At 36.7% G+C, this 17,842-nt stretch overlaps 1 protein-coding gene across 1 annotated transcript; it reads left to right on the top strand.

The window, feature by feature from the left end:
* The first annotated feature begins 11,792 nt into the window (after window positions 1–11,792).
* LOC103497589 (chloroplast envelope quinone oxidoreductase homolog) lies at window positions 11,793–16,312 on the top strand. Its single transcript, XM_008459826.3, has 4 exons — window positions 11,793–12,060; window positions 12,480–12,621; window positions 13,793–13,884; window positions 15,392–16,312. The coding sequence occupies exons 1-4, from the start codon at window positions 11,995–11,997 to the stop codon at window positions 16,079–16,081; spliced, it is 990 nt and encodes a 329-aa protein (XP_008458048.1). The 5' UTR covers window positions 11,793–11,994; the 3' UTR covers window positions 16,082–16,312.
* The last annotated feature ends 1,530 nt before the right edge of the window (window positions 16,313–17,842 follow it).

The following is a 17,842-nucleotide window of genomic DNA, read 5'->3' as shown; positions in this document are numbered from 1 at the left end:
CCTCAACAAAATGGTGTATTAGAAAGGAGAAATAGAACCTTGTTAGACATGGTTCGTTCAATGATGAGTTACGCTCAATTGTCTAGCTCGTTTTGGGGATATACAGTAGAGACTGCAGTTCATATCTTTAACAATGTCCCTCGAAGAGTGTTTCTGAAACACCTTTCGAGTTATGGAGAGGACGTAAACCTAGTTTAAGTCATTTCAGAATTTGAGGTTGTCCAACACACGTGTTAGTGACAAATCCCAAGAAGTTGGAACCTCGTTCAAGGTTATGCCAATTTATTGGTTACCCTAAAGAGACGAGAGGTGGTCTATTCTTCGATCCACAAGAAAATAGAGTGTTTGTATCGACAAATGCTACTTTCTTGGAAGAAGACCACATGAGAGATCATAAACCACGAAGCAAATTAGTATTAAATGAAGCTACTGATGAATCAACAAGGGTTGTTGATGAAGTTGGTCCCTCATCAAGAGTTGATGAAACCACCACATCAGGTCAATCTCATCCTTCTCAATCGTTGAGAATGCCTCGACGCAGTGGGAGTATTATATCACAACCTAACCGTTATTTGGGTTTAACTGAAACTCAGGTTGTCATACCAGATGATGGTGTTGAGGATCCATTGTCCTATAAACAGACAATGAATGATGTAGATAAGGACCAATGGGTCAAAGCCATGAACCTTGAAATGGAGTCTATGTACTTCAATTTAGTGTGGGAGCTTGTAGATCTACTTGAAGGGGTAAAACCTATAGGGTGTAAGTGGATCTATAAGAGAAAGAGAGATTCAGCTGGGAAGGTACAGACCTTCAAAGCTAGACTTGTAGCAAAATGGTATACCCAAAGGGAAGGGGTTGACTATGAGGAAACTTTTTCTCCTGTTGCTATGTTAAAGTCTATAAGGATTCTCTTACCCATTGCCACATTTTATGATTATGAAATATGGCAAATGGATGTCAAGACTGCTTTTCTGAATGGCAATCTTGAAGAGAGTATCTTTATGTCTCAGCCCGAGGGGTTCATAACCCAAGGTCAAGAGCAAAAAGTTTGTAATATGAATCGATTCATTTATGGGTTGAAACAAGTATCTAGATCTTGGAACATTAGGTTTGATACTGCGATCAAATCCTACGGTTTTGACCAAAACGTTGATGAACCTTGTGTATATAAGAAAATCAACAAAGGAAAAGTAGCTTTCTTAATACTTTATGTGGACGATATCCTCCTCATTGGGAATGATGTGGGATACCTTACTGACGTTAAAGCTTGGCTAGCAGTCCAATTCCAAATGAAAGATTTAGGAGAGGCACAATATGTTCTTGGAATCCAAGTCATAAAGGATCGTAAGAACAAAACGCTAGCACTGTCTCAAGCAACCTATATCGATAAAATGTTGGTTCGATATTCGATGCAGAACTCTAAGAAGAGTTTATTACCTTTCAGGCATGGGGTTCACTTGTCTAAGGAACAGTGTCCTAAGACACCTCAAGAAGTTGAGGATATGAGACGTATTCCCTATGCCTCAGTTATGGGCAGCTTAATGTATGTTATGCTCTGCACTAGCCAGACATTTGTTATGCAGTGGGTATAGTCAGTAGGTATCAGTCCAACCCAGGGTTAGACCATTGAACGATGGTTAAAATTATTCTCAAGTATCTTAGGAGAACGAGAGACTACATGCTTGTGTATGGAGCTAAGAATTTGATCCTTACAGGATATACTGATTCTGATTTCCAAACCGATAAGAATTCTAGGAAATCCACATCGGGATCAGTGTTCACCCTAAATGGGGGGTCTGTAGTATGGCGTAACATCAAGCAAGGATGCATTGCAGACTCTACAATGGAGGCTGAATACGTCGCTGCTTGTGAAGCAGCAAAAGAAGCAGTTTGGCTTAGGAAGTTCCTACATGATTTGGAAGTTGTTCCAAACATGAACTTGCCTATCACTTTATATTGTGATAACAGTGGGGCAATAGCCAATTCTAAAGAACCTCGCAGCCATAAACGAGGGAAACACATAGAGAGGAAGTATTACCTGATACGGGAGATTGTGCAACGAGGGGATGTGATCGTCACCAAGATCACTTCGGAGCACAACATTGCTGATTCATTTACGAAGACTCTCACGGCTAAAGTGTTCGAGGGTCATCTAGAAAGTCTAGGTCTACAAGATATGTACATTAGGTAACCTAGGGCAAGTGGGAGATGCGTAATGGGTATGATGATGCCCTAATTTATTGTATTTGTATATATACGTTTTATGTAATATACTTGTACATTTTTCCATTTTCAATATTTAAGGATTACTTTATTATGTACATCCCATAAGGACTAGAGTTTTAGTTCAAGTGGGAGTTTGTTGGGTTTTATGTCCTAAAACTCGTAGATAATAAATATAATCAATTGACTGCCATTAATAAAGTGTTTCATTATTATAATTTCAATAAGTGTTATTGATTATATTATTAGTTTTGTCTTAATAACCTAAATCTAATAAACTAACATCCTAAGCTGTTTGATGATTCTTGAACAGTATGTAGAGACATACGGGGATCAATGTTCAAGATCAGCTTAAAGGGTCTATAGTGGGTTAAGGTTGGGTACCTTATCCTGTTAATACTATGGATACGACTCACTTTGTATTTGATACAAACACATTGATCCAATGTGTTCATGTATGCGACATGCGAGTGAGGGTATCCTATGCAATGAGTTTGCATAAGACTGGACCACGAAATAGTAATCACTAGATGTAACTCCGTTAACTAATTGGATTTCTATTTCATTAGGATGACCTAGGTGACTTAGTCTTAATCCTGAGTGTATTATGAACTCCTGTTTACGAGGGATTGTCCTTTGATTTGTACGGGTGAGAGTGGCCAAATTGCCGACTCAATATGCTTATCATTTTGGGGACAAGACCGAGTGGGGAGCTGGGAACATAATCACACAAGATGGAATTCACTCCTTCCCACCTTTAGGGTAATTAGATAAGTGTTCCTTTAAATGGTATCTCGGGACTTGAACAAAGGACCCTGCCCTCTGTATGGCACGAGAGAGGTTTCTGTTTAGTGGTTGGACCATAAACAGGTTGTTCATTAGAGGAGCACTGATATTTAAGGACTAGAGGTAACCCAGGGGTAAAATGGTAATTTGACCCAGCTGGTGTTACGAACACTTGTGAAGGACTAACTTACTGGTATTGGTCTATATCCGTGGACACATAAATATATCTACAGTGAGAAGAGTTCAGCTGTGAGTCTTTAGTGGAGCGTACACATAGTTAAAAAATATTGATTAATGTAGTTAATGAGTTTAGCTAATTAATCTTCTATCGTTGTAGCTTCTGATCTATAGGTTCATTAGGTCCTCTTCCTCGCTCATAAAGAGTAATGAGATTTATTTATATTGGTTGTAATTTGAAATGTTCAAATTTACTTTGGGAATTAATATAATGTATATTGATACATTATAATATAAAGTTTATATTTTAATTAGACTTTATTATATAAATTTAATTTTGGATATGATTCAAAATTAAATTACGAGAGAATAAAATATTTGAATAAGTTCAAATATTAGTTTAATGTGAATTAGATTCATATTAAAACTATAAGTTAAAATTTAATGTGTATCGATACATATTAAAACTATAGGTTATGAGAGAAATTTATATTTGAATATGATTCAAATTATGGATTAAATTAAATATAAGATATTTAATTTAGAAATTAATTAATTGGAGAATTAATTAATAGTTTAGTTTAATTTGATTTAATTAAATTAATTAAATTAAAACTATAGGTTATGCGAGAGATATTTATTTAAATATGATTTAAATGAAAATATTAATTAAATATGATTGAATTAATTATTAAATTAATTAATTAGTTTAATATATATTAATTTAATAATTATTATTAAGTTAATAGGGAACGTGGGTGGTTTTTCCACGTTCCCATTTATTATCTCCAACTTCCCACTTCTTCCGTCTGAAGAAGTGGGAATACTTTGCGTAACAATCAAAGGGGTGAGTTTTGCGAACAAGAAGAAGCTCCATTCTCTCTACAAAAATTCTCTCCGTAGAGAAAAATTTCCTTACTCCAATTCTGGTTCCCACAAACCATATCGATCAGAGAATAGGAAGGTTTCCAAGTGGTGGTGCCCAAATTGGTGATTGGTAGATTTAGGTCGTCAACAAGCGTACGTTTTCTTCTCTGTATTTTTCTTCAAAGCATGTTTAACTATCAAAATTGTTTCTGTAATTTTTGCCAATGTATTGGTAATTTTAAGGTTTTAATTAAAATTGAGTTTCTGTAATTCTTCTGCTGTAAAGGGTTTTCATCCCTTCAATTTTAAACTACAAATTACGAGTTTTAGGACATAAATCCCAACAACTTCAACAATTAAATTTTCTCTTCAAAATTTCAAAATAACCTTTCTCAATAATATGGCTGAAGACCTTTATTTATACTATTCTTTAAACAAGTTTAGTCACATTTAAACTCTTGTTAGCTCACCAACTTCTATTCTTATTGGTGCACGAGTAGTCTTAAGGTTTAATTTAAGCATGCTTAGCTTAAACTCCTATAGTGGCCCATGAATTAACTTGGGAAATTTTTGGGAAGTTTGCTTACTTTTCTCGCCTAGTCTTTCATCTCGCGGGACACCTTAATCGCATAATAACACTTAATCTTTAAGTTTTTTCACTTTACCTTTCTTGCGAACTAACTTAATTGCCAAATCTTAATGCGTAGTCTTGCTTCATCGCCACGCCTTAACTTCTCTTCACAACCTTTCGTTCAAAATGCCTATTTTTACACTTAACCAAAATTTTAACCTTCTAACTTAGGTACGGGTCTTACACTCTCTATTTAAGGTGAGCAATCTCTCGACATCTAAACACTACACTTGTTCTCCTTTTGGGACATAAATGATTGTAGGAAAAACATTAAAATGGAGTTTGTTTCCAAACTCCCTTCTATGCATGTATAGCTATGTCCTTGCTACTTACTCTCTCAGATAGTTGGCAACGAACGTTAGCCAAGTGACTGAGTTAAGCTCAGATACACACGATGAGACTTATAGCTAAAGAATCCTTATCAAGTACAAAATATATACTTGAACTACTTAAAACACATCAACAAGATGAATAGTAAAGAAATGGAAGATTGGTAGTGGATAAAAATGCATTGTATTGATAATGTAAGCCTTTCGACCATGAAATGAATAACATTCATACAATACATCATAAAGTACAAAAAATTGGAAAGAAAAGAGATGTGCTAAGCCGCAGAATGCATTGATTTGCATTTCTCGACTCTTTTACAAGTGAAGGAAAATGGTGGGGGAACTTCTATCTCTAATCTCTCTAAAAGATCTCACTTTGACGTTGATTAGAGAAGAGGTGGAGGAAGAAATACTACTACAAATGGTGAAGGACTTTAAAACTCGTTTCTTCACTGGCCTCCTTATGGGACGACCTTCTCTGTCTCTCTTCTTGGTGGTGTTAGAGGCTTTTATAGGCATATTTTGGGTGGCAAGAATTTAATGCTCTACTACACATCACCCTTATCCTCTGCAAAGAGCAGAAAGTAGCTATCTTTTGTCATATCAGGTTCAACTACCACTCTTGTCTTTTAGCAAATCATCTCGCGTAATGATGTGATGGTATCTCGCCTTATGACTCGCAAGACGACTTCTTATCGCTAAGTTATTGCAATAGATTCTTCTTGCAATTTGCTTCTTCTTATTTTGTCAATCTGCGTGGAAAAACACTTAAGTGCATAGTTAATCAGGCGTAATGACTTACACGTTTTGGTATTTTATCCCACATTTTGGCTCCAATTTTTTTACCTAAAAGACTACAATAACTTGTATTTCTACAAGTTATCATGAACAACAAGTCAAGTTTGAAAGGAAGAAGTCTGCACTACGGGTTTTGGTGACAAGAGGCATATGTAAAACAGAAAACACACATAACAAAATAAAACTAGTAATCTATCCTAAAGCTCGGTGCCATCTCAGGTCAATGACCAAGAACAACATGAATTCATCATGGTACTCGTCCAAGAACATTGGGATGCCACGAGATAAGGGTTTTATATGCATTCTGTAATGTATCTTGGCCCAATCTCAAGAGAAATCGTATTTGAGATTACCCTACAAAATACATATGAAACACAACAAATGTCTAGACTTATTCAACAAATCTCAGGGCAATTTCATCAATCTCGATTGAGATTTTTCATCTACATGAGCTCAGATTTATGAAATTATCGAGATCCATCAAATGAAACCACCTATATTTACTTAAAATCTAGTTCTATATCCAACTACAACAGAAAACCAACTACATATTTTTCCCATTCGCCTCAGAATTCACAAAAAACATTATAACAAAACTTATAATCCAACACTAAACTATGAAAGGATTCAAAATAAATTACCTTCATATATGTAGGCTTGAGGATGACTTCTTGAAATTTGGACGCGTAAAAATCAGTCAAATCTCTTCAATTTTAGGAGTAAACATGTTTTGTCTCGACCGAAATGAGCACAAGGTCTAGGGTTTACTAATATCATACATTAATGTGCTACTTTTGAAACGTAAAACCAAAGTTGTGATACTTTTGGTAATTTTTCATTGTTCTCTCTCCATCTTTTTTATTAGTAGCTGAATTTATAAACTTTACCAAAATACCTTAATCTTGTTTGGTACTCTGTTTACATTACCAAGACCAAAACGTAAGGACCTCCCATTTTTTTTTAAAATAAGGGCATATCTCTTTTCTATTTTGTCATCATTGGGTTCTCCGAAAAAAAAAAAAAGCGAATAGTCAAAATAGTCCGAGGTCCTTGAGGCAGAGGTCAAAAGGTCAAAAAAGCTTGGTCCTACGGACCAGAAAGTCAAACTAGAAGTGTGAATTTCTTTTACCTGTCCTAGGCTTTCTTCTTTCATGCAAGGGTTGAAGCCAAAACGGTCTTTCTTTTCACTCTTCCAAGTTGGAGAGTTTTTAAGGAAACCTATACGCAAGGATTGAAACCCCAAGGATGCTTAGAATCAAGGGCAAATCTAATTGGTTTACGAGGTCAAATCTCCATGGATTTTGAACCCGTGCAGTGGGTACAATTTCTAAGAAGTTTCAGTCATAATTCCACTAGCAAATCCTCCATTAAGTAAGCTACTTCGGACCGGCCCCTATCATATCTCATTATTCCTGAATGAAACTACCACGGACCGGTAAGAGGTTCACTCAGAATATAGGGTAGAAGCTTTACCTAGTGAGGTATGCTGCCCAGTCTCAATTAGGGGAGAACTACCGGATCTGACCTTGCCAGATAGACTGATTCCGATCCGAGCTATGCCGCCTTCTGCTTTATGAATCTGCTTGGGTACGTACCGATCCGGATCATTGAGTTAATCTACTCATTTTTCTTGATTATATACTCTATTCGAAAAGAGCCCACGTAGCGGTCTAGCTTTAGAAGATTTCTCTTCTATCATAGCCGGACAGATTCTGATGTACCGGGTTAGCTGTATTCCTACCTTTTCAGAAAGAATACTGAAAGCTTGGTCCTTCGATCCGCACGCCCCTTTCCATTTCTTGAATCTGACCGGGAAAAAGAAAAAAATTTCATGGATGTGTCCAATCGAATGTACCAAGACAAATTGGCCTTTCATCTCTCATGAATCGAAGAACTTATCTTGCAAGGCGAAGAACTGCCACAAAGAGAGGTAGCCTAGGATGGATGAAGAATTCCCCTTTCTGGACCACAGGAGTCAGAGTATTTAAGAGCCCATGACTTTCTCCCCTTAGATGAATGGGATAAACCCAGACTTTCTTCTATATTATCTATCATTCGAATCTGGGCCATGCCCCATTCCCCCTTCCACACCTTTTCATTTTCTTGTTGCTTTCCCGATGTTTCCTTACGTTTTCAATAAAACCTTATCGTAAAAGTATTTTAACAATGTTTTCGGTGATGTTAGTAGATGGTATTCGAACCATTCCTTTTCTATTCATGTCAGCATTGCGAATAGAGGTTATTATGTTAGCAATAGTGTCCTTACCCATGATAAACGAAAATTATTGGTTACTTAAATTTTTGATCTAATCAACATTCTTTTTTATTAAATAGTTATGAATTTGAAAAGGTATATACGTGATACACAATCTACTAATTAATTTCATTCAAATAGTATAACTATCTCACGGTCTGTCTCATTTTATAATACTTCAGGTGCTAATGAAATTATTTTAGTGAAATTTAACTGTCTCAATTCTCGGGCAATCGCACCAAAAATTCGAGTTCCTTTTGGATTTCCTTCTTGATCAATAACAACCGCAGCATTGTCATCATATCGTATTATCATACCATTTTCTCGTTTGAGTTCTTTACAAGTACGTACAATTACAGCTCTGATCACTAGTCCCCATCCTGATCCTTCTCCCCCGCTATCACTATGGCTGTGCATCGGAATAGCAAGGTTCGAGCACCCAAGGCAGAGGGAGACTAGGCCTCAAGTCAAGAGGATGAAATCTGAGACCAAAGGAGCGGTGTAGAGGAATCGGAAGCAAGGACCTATATCGGAGTGGAGTGCTGAGTTGACTCGGTATAGGAAGAGGAATTCCTTCCAAGTATCGGATCCTATGCTTACTCTACTGTCTGGGAAGATTCCATAGGTTTTTGACGGCTTCATTCTCCCCCTCCCTCAATGAACCGCTACCTCGGTCTTTGCAAGAGGGTCGGAGGACGAGAGCTTAGATCGACCAGAACGAGGTTAGAGAGCTCGAGCCAGAGAGGGTCAGTGCAAGGGATAGGTGTGAACTAGCCATTAGATAGAATCTCCAGACTCCTCTTGCAATGGGATTGGATCGATAGGTTCGGTCTCTCTTTCGTAATTCAAGAAGTTTGGATGGGATCCCTATCTATATGATGGTTCCAGCGAACTCTTAATTTAATGGGGCACTGCGATGCGGTAGTTCATTACTTCAATTGGCACACGAGTGCACGAGGGGAGGGGACCCAGTACCCGTGGAGGTTTTTCGACCTGAGGATGTGGTTTTCTTTAGTTCTTTTTCTTCTTTCTTTTCATATTCATTCATCGTCCTGCTTTTGATTGCATATTTCTGTGATAGTACTCTCTGGATTGATACTTAATCTACCGTATTTTTCTCCTTTCTTTCTCAAGAGCGGAAGCCTAGCTACGCGTAGCGGACAACCGTCAACTACTGGATATTTATCCTATCCTTTCTTTCAGAGGAGCGGAATAAAGTCAATGAACAGGGGCTCCTAACCTCTGATTTATGGGGAGCATCCTCGACTAATTAAGCTAATCTGGACCTTTGTTTTTAGTTCATAGGCTTTCTCTTTTTAGTCGATTTGGAAGGAAAGCCTAAAGTCCAAGAACATTCAAGTTCCATGATCAGACTGACGATATTATGTCTTTATGGGGGTTACAATTCAAAGACTAACCTCAAATCGTAAGACTGACAAGGTGTGGAGGGAGGATCTTCCCAATCCGAACCAATAGGCCTCTTCTGGGTGGCTTCCTTTCTAACTGATCGAGCTGAGCTGCGGGGAGAATCCTCCGTAATGAAGGAAGATGGATCAAACCCTTATTATTCCGTTAATGAGGAAGCGGGAATAGGCAGACATGGAAATGGAAGTGGAAAGAGTTTAGGAAGTCGCTTCTTTCAAAGCTAAGATTCTCTCTTTTTTTTATATGAACGAGGATCAATGGAAGACTAAAAGAACTCGACACGAGGAAAGCCTGACCTTGGACCCGAAGACCTCCTCTCGTTCGTAACCTCACTCTTTCCTTTCTCCTAAGAAAGTGCTTTCACCGGTTTTCAAGGTTCAGATCTTTGAGCTATGTCTGGATTCAATCCCGGCCTTGGAATAAGGAAGATGGCGCCTTTAGCGCCTATAAACTGGCCTAGCCTCTGTGTCTTTACCCCAATTCTCTTTCATTTGATAGCGCTTTACTCAACATCTACATCTAATTCAAGATAAACTGCTTCATGAGTCAACTAGGGAAGAGGTAGTAGGCTCTCTCCCGGATTTACCGCTCCATGGGTCGGGCATTGGGAGTTTCATCCGTTGATGTTCAAGGATCTTTCCTTGAAAAGGGATCTTGAGCCTTCACCTTCCAATTCAAGACTGATTAGAAAGGGCACCCATTCATTGTTTTCGGAGGGGAAGTGGTCTTTCAAGCAAAGAACCTACAAAAAGCAAGCTTCTTTTTTGTTAGTAGGTTCTAGTAAAAGAAAGCCTATCTTTCAGAAAAAAAGATCTTTCTTATCTCTTTCTTATTCTGAAACTCTTCTTGTCTTTCTTAAACTGATCTTCTTAGCAGCTCTTTTCTTTGTCTTGTTCATATCTTATTATATCTGAAAGAACAAAATAAGGATGCCTTGGAGAGAGAATGAGATCTGAATAGCATCTCGAGTCCGCGCTCGATCCGGGGGATAGGATATTCTTTCTCTCCTTTTTGTTCTTTGGTTGCTTCCGAAGTTGCTTAGTTTCGTTCTATCTCTCGTAAGGGTGGCCTATTTCCGGATTTCCTTGTAATAAGATATCTTGGTCTCGATCATGAAATAGAGTGATTAGGGCCAGGGCGTGACGAGCTTACCTATCTACTTATCTAGCGACTTTTCCTGCAACTTCAACCTCGGAAAAGAAATGCCAGTTGGGAACTTATAGAGAGAGGTTCAAATATATCAGAACCTGTGGCTGGATTGAATCCATAGCGATGAAAAAAGAAAGAAACCTCCTTTATGAAGAAAAAGAAAAATATAAGGAAGTAGCGGAAGTAGGCCAACCTGGGGATGAGAATAATATATAGAAAATAGGGCAGATTGATGCTTTAAGGGAAAACCTAATATGGAAAGGAATAGGGTCAGGGAAGCTAATAAGGCAAAGGGGAAATCTAAGATATATGGCAAAACAGTGTGAACCTAATAGGAAATCTAAGGGAGGGGATGTAGGGAAATCTAAGGGAGGGAAATCCCACTCCGCGGTTCATTGAGGACCTTTGTTTTGGAAGCTCAAAGATCATTGAATAACCCCTGATTCAACCCTTATTATCATCATTGACTCCTTCTTAGTCGACTTTCTTCGAACCGGTCCGTGCTAGCTTAATTGTTATTTCATAACCTACGGACGGACCCTTAATTTAATCCATATTCATCTGTAAGGATCAAAGAATGATCGAAGAATTTGAAAGCGAAGTCCTTATCCTTATTTATTTTGGAGCCTGAATGAACAAGGAAGGAGTTGAGAAGTTTGAAAGGAAAAAAGGATCTCTGAGAATTTGCTTAACACATTCATTCTGTCCTTATCAATGAGACCAAAAAATAGCCGAAAGCCCTATACATGAATTTCAGGCGAAAGGAAAGCCTATGTTTCAGGAGATAGATCTTGTTATCAATCGTAAGCTCTTTATCAAATCAAGGGGATTCTTTGAGAAAAGGGCCAAAGCCCTCAATCAAAAAGGATCAAAGAATTATCGAAGGCAATTATATTATAAGGCGCAAAGAATTTGCGTAGTAGAAGGAGCAAAGAATTTGCGAACCTGAAAGGAGAGGTGAAAGGCTCATTGAACTCGACTGAGGTTAGGAAGCTTCTTCATTGGGAATCTACAAGACGGTCGTTCATTATTCCATTGAAAGAATCTCCGTTCCAGAACCGTATGTGAGATTTTCATCTCATACGGCTCCCCAAGGGACCCCTTTACCATTCTGTATAAATGGACTAGAAATAATCGCAGGAAATCCTTTGATAACACGGATTCCTATTTCTCAATGATATCCCACGATCAAGACAATTGGCTAAATCCCGTGAAACCATTTCATAGAAGTTCATTGATATCAAATGTACTAGAATTTATAAACTTTTCAAATTTACAATTTAATCAATAAAGGGCTGAAATTAAAAGCATCTTAAATACCGATTGTTCCAGCGCCTTCCAGTGCGGTGCCCATGGCTTCGAGGCTTATGCAAGCGGTTCTGTATGAAGCCTATGGTGGCGGATCGGCTGGGCTCAAGGTTACTCCTCCTCCTTCTGGGCTTCTATTGCTGCTCTTTTGATTTTATACAATTTATGGTACTTGAATTATGTTAGATTTGTGCCTGCTCATAGTACCTGTTGCTTCTGCTGACATTTAATCTGTTTCAATCTTTTTTCTGGTTAAGTTATTATGGATTTCCCTCTCTATCTTGTGGAATTCCAAATGGAATTTTATTTATCTTCTATTCTATTGGTGGACGAAACTTTCCACGAACCCATTTCTATATTTCTCTTTGAACAGTGTTTGACTAGATCCTAATACACTCCCTCAAATACGACGGATTAGAACTCACGAATTTGTTTCTGCCCATTTGAAAAAAATATATATTTATTTAGTTAAGAAACATATAGTTCCGTATACTGGATCTTTACTTGATCTGTCTTTATCTTCCTGCAGCATGCAGAAGTTCCCATTCCTAAACCCAAGACAGACGAGGTTTTGGTTAAAGTGGAAGCAGTTAGTTTGAATCCAATTGATTGGAAAATTCAGAAAGGACTGATACGCCCCTTTTTTCCTCGCAAGTTTCCTCATATTCCTGGTACACTTCATTTTACTTATGGTTCATGTTATGAGTATATGACCTGATTTCTTGGTCTGAAGTTTTTTTGGTCTGAATATAAGTAAAATTTAGGCATGTTGTGGTAATAGAGGAAATGAGTTTTCATAAGTTGTAAGGTTAGGATTACTCGTACTGATCCCCTCGGTGATTAATTTAACAAGCTTCTGGTGTGGACTATAGGTCCAAAATCTGTTGCTATCTAATTCCCTCCTTATGAATTAAGGCTGTGTACATTTGATTAGTGTGCCCCAAAAAACTATTCACGCACCTATAGTTTCTTCCTGATGAATCTGATCTAAACCTGGAATATACAGCAGCAACCAAGCGACTTAGAGCAATAAAAACATGTCAGCCGTCGGTTTTGATATCACATGTAATATATAAAACAGTAACAAAACACTCATCTCATAGTAAGGCCCTGTTTTATACCCATTTTGTTTTTAGTTTTTATTTTTTGAAATTTATACTTATATATAATGACTGATTTTAGATGTGTATCAATGCCCTTTCCTTGAAAGAGGATTCAAGTATTGGAACAAAAAGTCAAGAAATGTGTTTATGACAACCTTTGAGTTGTGGAAACCTGTTTTCGTTGGTGATGTCTTCCAATTTCTTTACTATGAGTTTCACATTTTTTAGAAAAACATTTGATTTTTCAGTAAATTCCATAAACAAAACACAAGTTTTTAAAACCTGCTTATTTTTATAATTCAAACTTGTTTTGGATTTTGAAAACATGGATAGGAATTGGATAACCAAACAAAGGAACGTAGAGGTAGAAGTAGTGCTTATAAGCTTAATTTTCAAAAAACCGAAGACGAAAAACCAAATGGTTGTCGACAAGGCCAAAATTGTTGTGTCAGTTTTTTTTCTTCTTTCTTTAGCTGTTTGCTGTTTTTCAAAAACTTTATTATGTTTATTACTAACGTATGACTTCGAGATAGATGCAAAACGCAATAGATTATTTTAAACTTGATTTGTTTTTAACCCTGGCAATGAATCTGACAACTTAAATTTTGCATGAAGGCCTCCTGGAAGTTCTGTCTGTTCTATCCCGGTGTTGTTTATTCCTGCAATCACTTTTCAGGAAATAAATTATCGGTCTTAAATCTGCTCTGACGACTTCATTTCTTTTAAAATGGTGAAACAGGCACTGATGTAGCTGGAGAAGTCGTAGAGGTTGGAGCAGGGGTCAAAAGCTTAAAAGCTGGGGACAAAGTTGTTACATATCTTAGCCATGCTGTAAGTATTCATTAATTTCTATGACTAAATTTGCTTGACCATAAACAAGAAACGTTCTTGGCAATTAATTAAAGAAAATCATGACTTTGTTGATGACTAAAGTACATTTCTTGTCCATCTCACGGACATAATACATATTCTATGCTAGTTGAGCTAGGTTCGGCCTTATTGGGAATTTCATTTGTATATAGTTTTGGCTTTTCCTATAGTTACTATGTTGGTATATTGGCCAACCACGTACAAACAAAGATGGGCTATACGCAATAATATGATTAAAAGAAGATGCGTCAGCATAATTTTTTTGAGGTTAAATTACAATCTATGCTTGTTTTTGAACTTTCAAGTTTATGTCTATTTGATTTATACAAACGTAAAAAGGTTCAAAAGTTGTTCAAACTTTTAATTTTGTGTTTAATAGGTCCTCAACCTCAATTTTGTGACTGATAGGTCATTGATATATTTAACATTTCTAAAAATGAACTGATTTAATAGATGTAAAATTAAAATTTCTGTGTAATGGAGTCCTAAAATTAATTTTGCGTCTACTACATTTGTGAGTTTGGATAGGTAAAAAATCTATTAGACATTGACTGAAAATTCAGGTCAAATTAGCTACACAATTGAAAGTTTATGGGCTTATTCAACACTAAATTGTAAATTCATTGCCCTGTTGAACATAAATTGAATGTTTAAGGATCTATATTAGACACTTTCTATTTCTTAATTAAAGTTCAAAAATAGACACAAAATTGAAAGTGTAAGACGACTAGACACTATTCAAATAGATACAAAGCCACAAGTTGAGAATGAATGTGTAATTTAGGCTTTTTTCTAAAAGTGACAAGATATGTTTGTTGATGAAATGAAAAATTATAAATCTAGAACACATTCTAAATGACATAATGGCTAGTGGGTGAACTAATCTACGAAACTGAAACTACCCTCCAAGAAAAACTATCAGCTTGCTTATTCCATAATGATCTAAAAGATTACATTGATGAGAAAAAACAGACAAGTTGATCGGAAGAGACAGCAACATGAAAAGGAGAAATGATAACATAGTACTTCAAACCTGATCCTGGGAAGTCTCAAAACAAGTTCAAAACAGCAACCAGAATAAAATTCCATAATTTCGAATTTTATAGGCATCCGTAGGTTAACAATGGTGTTATGCTGGTCATCCTACTATTAAGGCAACCTTGGAGATTCTTGATGATAAAAATTCCCCTCCTTTTAAGGCATCTTTGATGATTTTTGATGATAAAAATCCTTGAGTGGCTTCATTTTCTAAAGAACTATATTTTTGCATTATATTTAATCAAGTTAGGTCATATGCGTATCCATACTGTTCTGTTATGAACATCACTCTTGAATTGTGAAACTAGTTGGCCAGAACAACCCCACTAGTTGATTCAACCTGAACCGATTTTTGGATCCTATGTTATTCTGGTGATCCACTTCATTGAAAGTTTTCATCTTACAGAAGTATATATTTTTTACATTACAGACAGGAGGTGGACTTGCTGAGTATGCTGTAGGAAAGGAGTCGGTAACGGTTTACAGGCCCCCCGAAGTGACTGCGGCCGATGGCGCTGCCCTACCTGTCGCAGCTTTGACAGCTCACCAGGCTCTCACCCAAGTTGCCGGTGTCAAGCTTGATGGGAGTGGCCCTCAATCGAACATTCTCATCACTGCTGCCTCTGGTGGTGTTGGTCATTATGCTGTTCAGATAGCAAAGTTAGGAAACACACATGTGACGGCTACTTGTGGCGCCCGTAATATCGAGTTTGTGAAGAGCTTAGGTGCAGATGAGGTTATTGATTACAAAACCCCCGAAGGGGCCGCCTTGAAGAGCCCATCAGGTAAGAAGTATGATGCAGTGGTTCATTGTGCCTCAGGGATCCCATGGTCTGTATTTGAACCAAACTTAAGTCCTAATGGTAAGGTCATAGACATTACTCCAACTCCTGCTGCGTTGGCGACTTTTGCCTTCAAGAAACTCACCTTCTCCAAGAAGCAGCTGGTGCCATTGTTGATGTCTTTCAAGAGTGAGAATCTGAGCTATCTTATCAATCTGATCAAGGAAGGCAAGCTGAAGACAGTGATCGATTCACGGTATCCTCTTAGCAAAGCTGAAGATGCTTGGGCAAAAAGCATGGACGGCCATGCCACTGGCAAAATCATTGTGGAGCCATAGGGTAAACACAATGTACTTTTAAGCTGGTTTTGGCTTGTGTGGCTGTTGTGAAATATGTAAATGTCTAATTTAGTCCTAATGATCGTGTCATTTGTTTTGTTTTTGTTCATACTCTTTTAAAGTTGTTAAGTTCGTCATATATGTATTTAGTATATTTTCTTTTCAAATAAGTTAGTGTGAACATGAAATGTTACAACAATGAAGAAAAGGACGGTATAAATTTAGAAATAACTCTTTCTGAGAAAAAAATATTGTTTCTAAATTTGAGATTTAAATCACTTCACAGATAAGCTATTTGGTATGTGAACATAAAAACAAGAAGTGGAAACCAAACCCACTCATATGAAACAAAGTATGTCATTTTCAACTATGATGAGTTTATACTACAAAGTACATGACAAGTTTTCAACCGAGATGAGCTTATTATAATATCCCTGCGAAATATTATTAAAATTTATCCATTGGCTTGTTCGGATTGCTTATACAAAATATGTTTTAAAAGAATGCATTTTCTTTAAGACTATATTTTACGTTTTAGGTTTGGTTACTTCCCTTTCCCTTTCTAGCTTTTTGGCCGTTCGATCTTCACCTTTTCATTAATCTAAATTTCAGGCGCATGCAGGATAAAAGGATGTACGAAATTGAAACTCAATTGCACATCAATTGAGAACTCAAAATACAAAACTAAAAAATAAAAATAGAATTTATCCAAATAGTCTTGAGTATCTTATTTGGAGAGGAACAAGCTTTGATGTGACCTTTTTACAAGATTTGACATTACAAATTCCAATACAGTGTTGTACCCTTGACAGTACTTCTTTCACAATTTATGTACATCTTTTTTTTCTGTGTCATCTTCCTACCTATACAACTTTTGTTATCTTCATTTCATTCTTTTCTAGTCTCATTGAATTAATGCTAAACGTTAATTTAGGCTAAAAAGTCTTTTGTCTCTTCTTGTGCATTAGCTGGAATTTGAAGATGTAATGAAAAAACTCCTTGAATTTTCTTTGTCTTACTTTTTGTTATATAGCTCCTTCAAGTACATGCAGGGAACCAATTTCTAAAATGAGTATGAAAAGTCAATCTAAATGCATCTTAGAGTTGCCTCTCAAACTTTAATAATTAAAAGTACCCTTTGAGTATGTATAAAACTGAGGAGGCTTGGGCAAAGTGCATGTGGATGGCCATGCCACTGGCAAAATCATTGTAGAGCCATTGGTGAATAAACTACCATTACCCTTTGCCCTTGTGTTGTGATCTTACTATTTAATAATGTACAACCTAACTCAAATACATTTGGGTTGTTTAGGTTCTATCTAATTTATTTATTTATTTATTTGTTTTGAGAAAAAGTAATGTCATACGATTGAGAAAGATATAAAAATGCAAATACGTTTCTAAAATATAAGGTTTTAATTAACTAATACAACTTTCAAAATTTAGAAGTATAAATTCATATTTTTGAACAATCAAATAGTGAAGAAGAGAATAAACCCAAGACAAGTTTAAATATTCAAATAAGCTTAGTTTCCCCCCAGTTATGAATAAGCTCGTCAAAATTGTCTGGATTGTTTCTCAAGTAAATTCCATCATCTTTGGCAATCCAAATACAATTTTGGTTCATGCACCTATAAAAGAGCCAAATATGTTTCCTCTCAACCCAAAAAGCATCAAAAGAAACATCAGCATTTGGCTTGTGTAGTAAGCACCAATACAAAGTGGTTCTCCAAACGTTGATCTTAAAACTCCATTGGAATT

This window comes from Cucumis melo, chromosome 1 (genome assembly GCF_025177605.1).
Source record: "Cucumis melo cultivar AY chromosome 1, USDA_Cmelo_AY_1.0, whole genome shotgun sequence".
Taxonomy (NCBI): domain Eukaryota; kingdom Viridiplantae; phylum Streptophyta; class Magnoliopsida; order Cucurbitales; family Cucurbitaceae; genus Cucumis; species Cucumis melo.
Note: the sequence above shows the minus strand (reverse complement) of the source record. Positions and strands in the feature narration are given on the sequence as shown.

What these genes read in the sequence shown, in the direction of transcription:
- LOC103497589 (XM_008459826.3), top strand. Translation starts at nt 11,995, where the DNA reads ATGGCTTCGAGGCTTATGCAAGCGGTTCTGTATGAAGCCTATGGTGGC. An exon ending in GCGGATCGGCTGGGCTCAAG is followed by an intron (nt 12,061 to 12,479) that starts GTTACTCCTCCT and finishes ATCTTCCTGCAG; the next exon opens with CATGCAGAAGTTCCCATTCC. An exon ending in CAAGTTTCCTCATATTCCTG is followed by an intron (nt 12,622 to 13,792) that starts GTACACTTCATT and finishes ATGGTGAAACAG; the next exon opens with GCACTGATGTAGCTGGAGAA.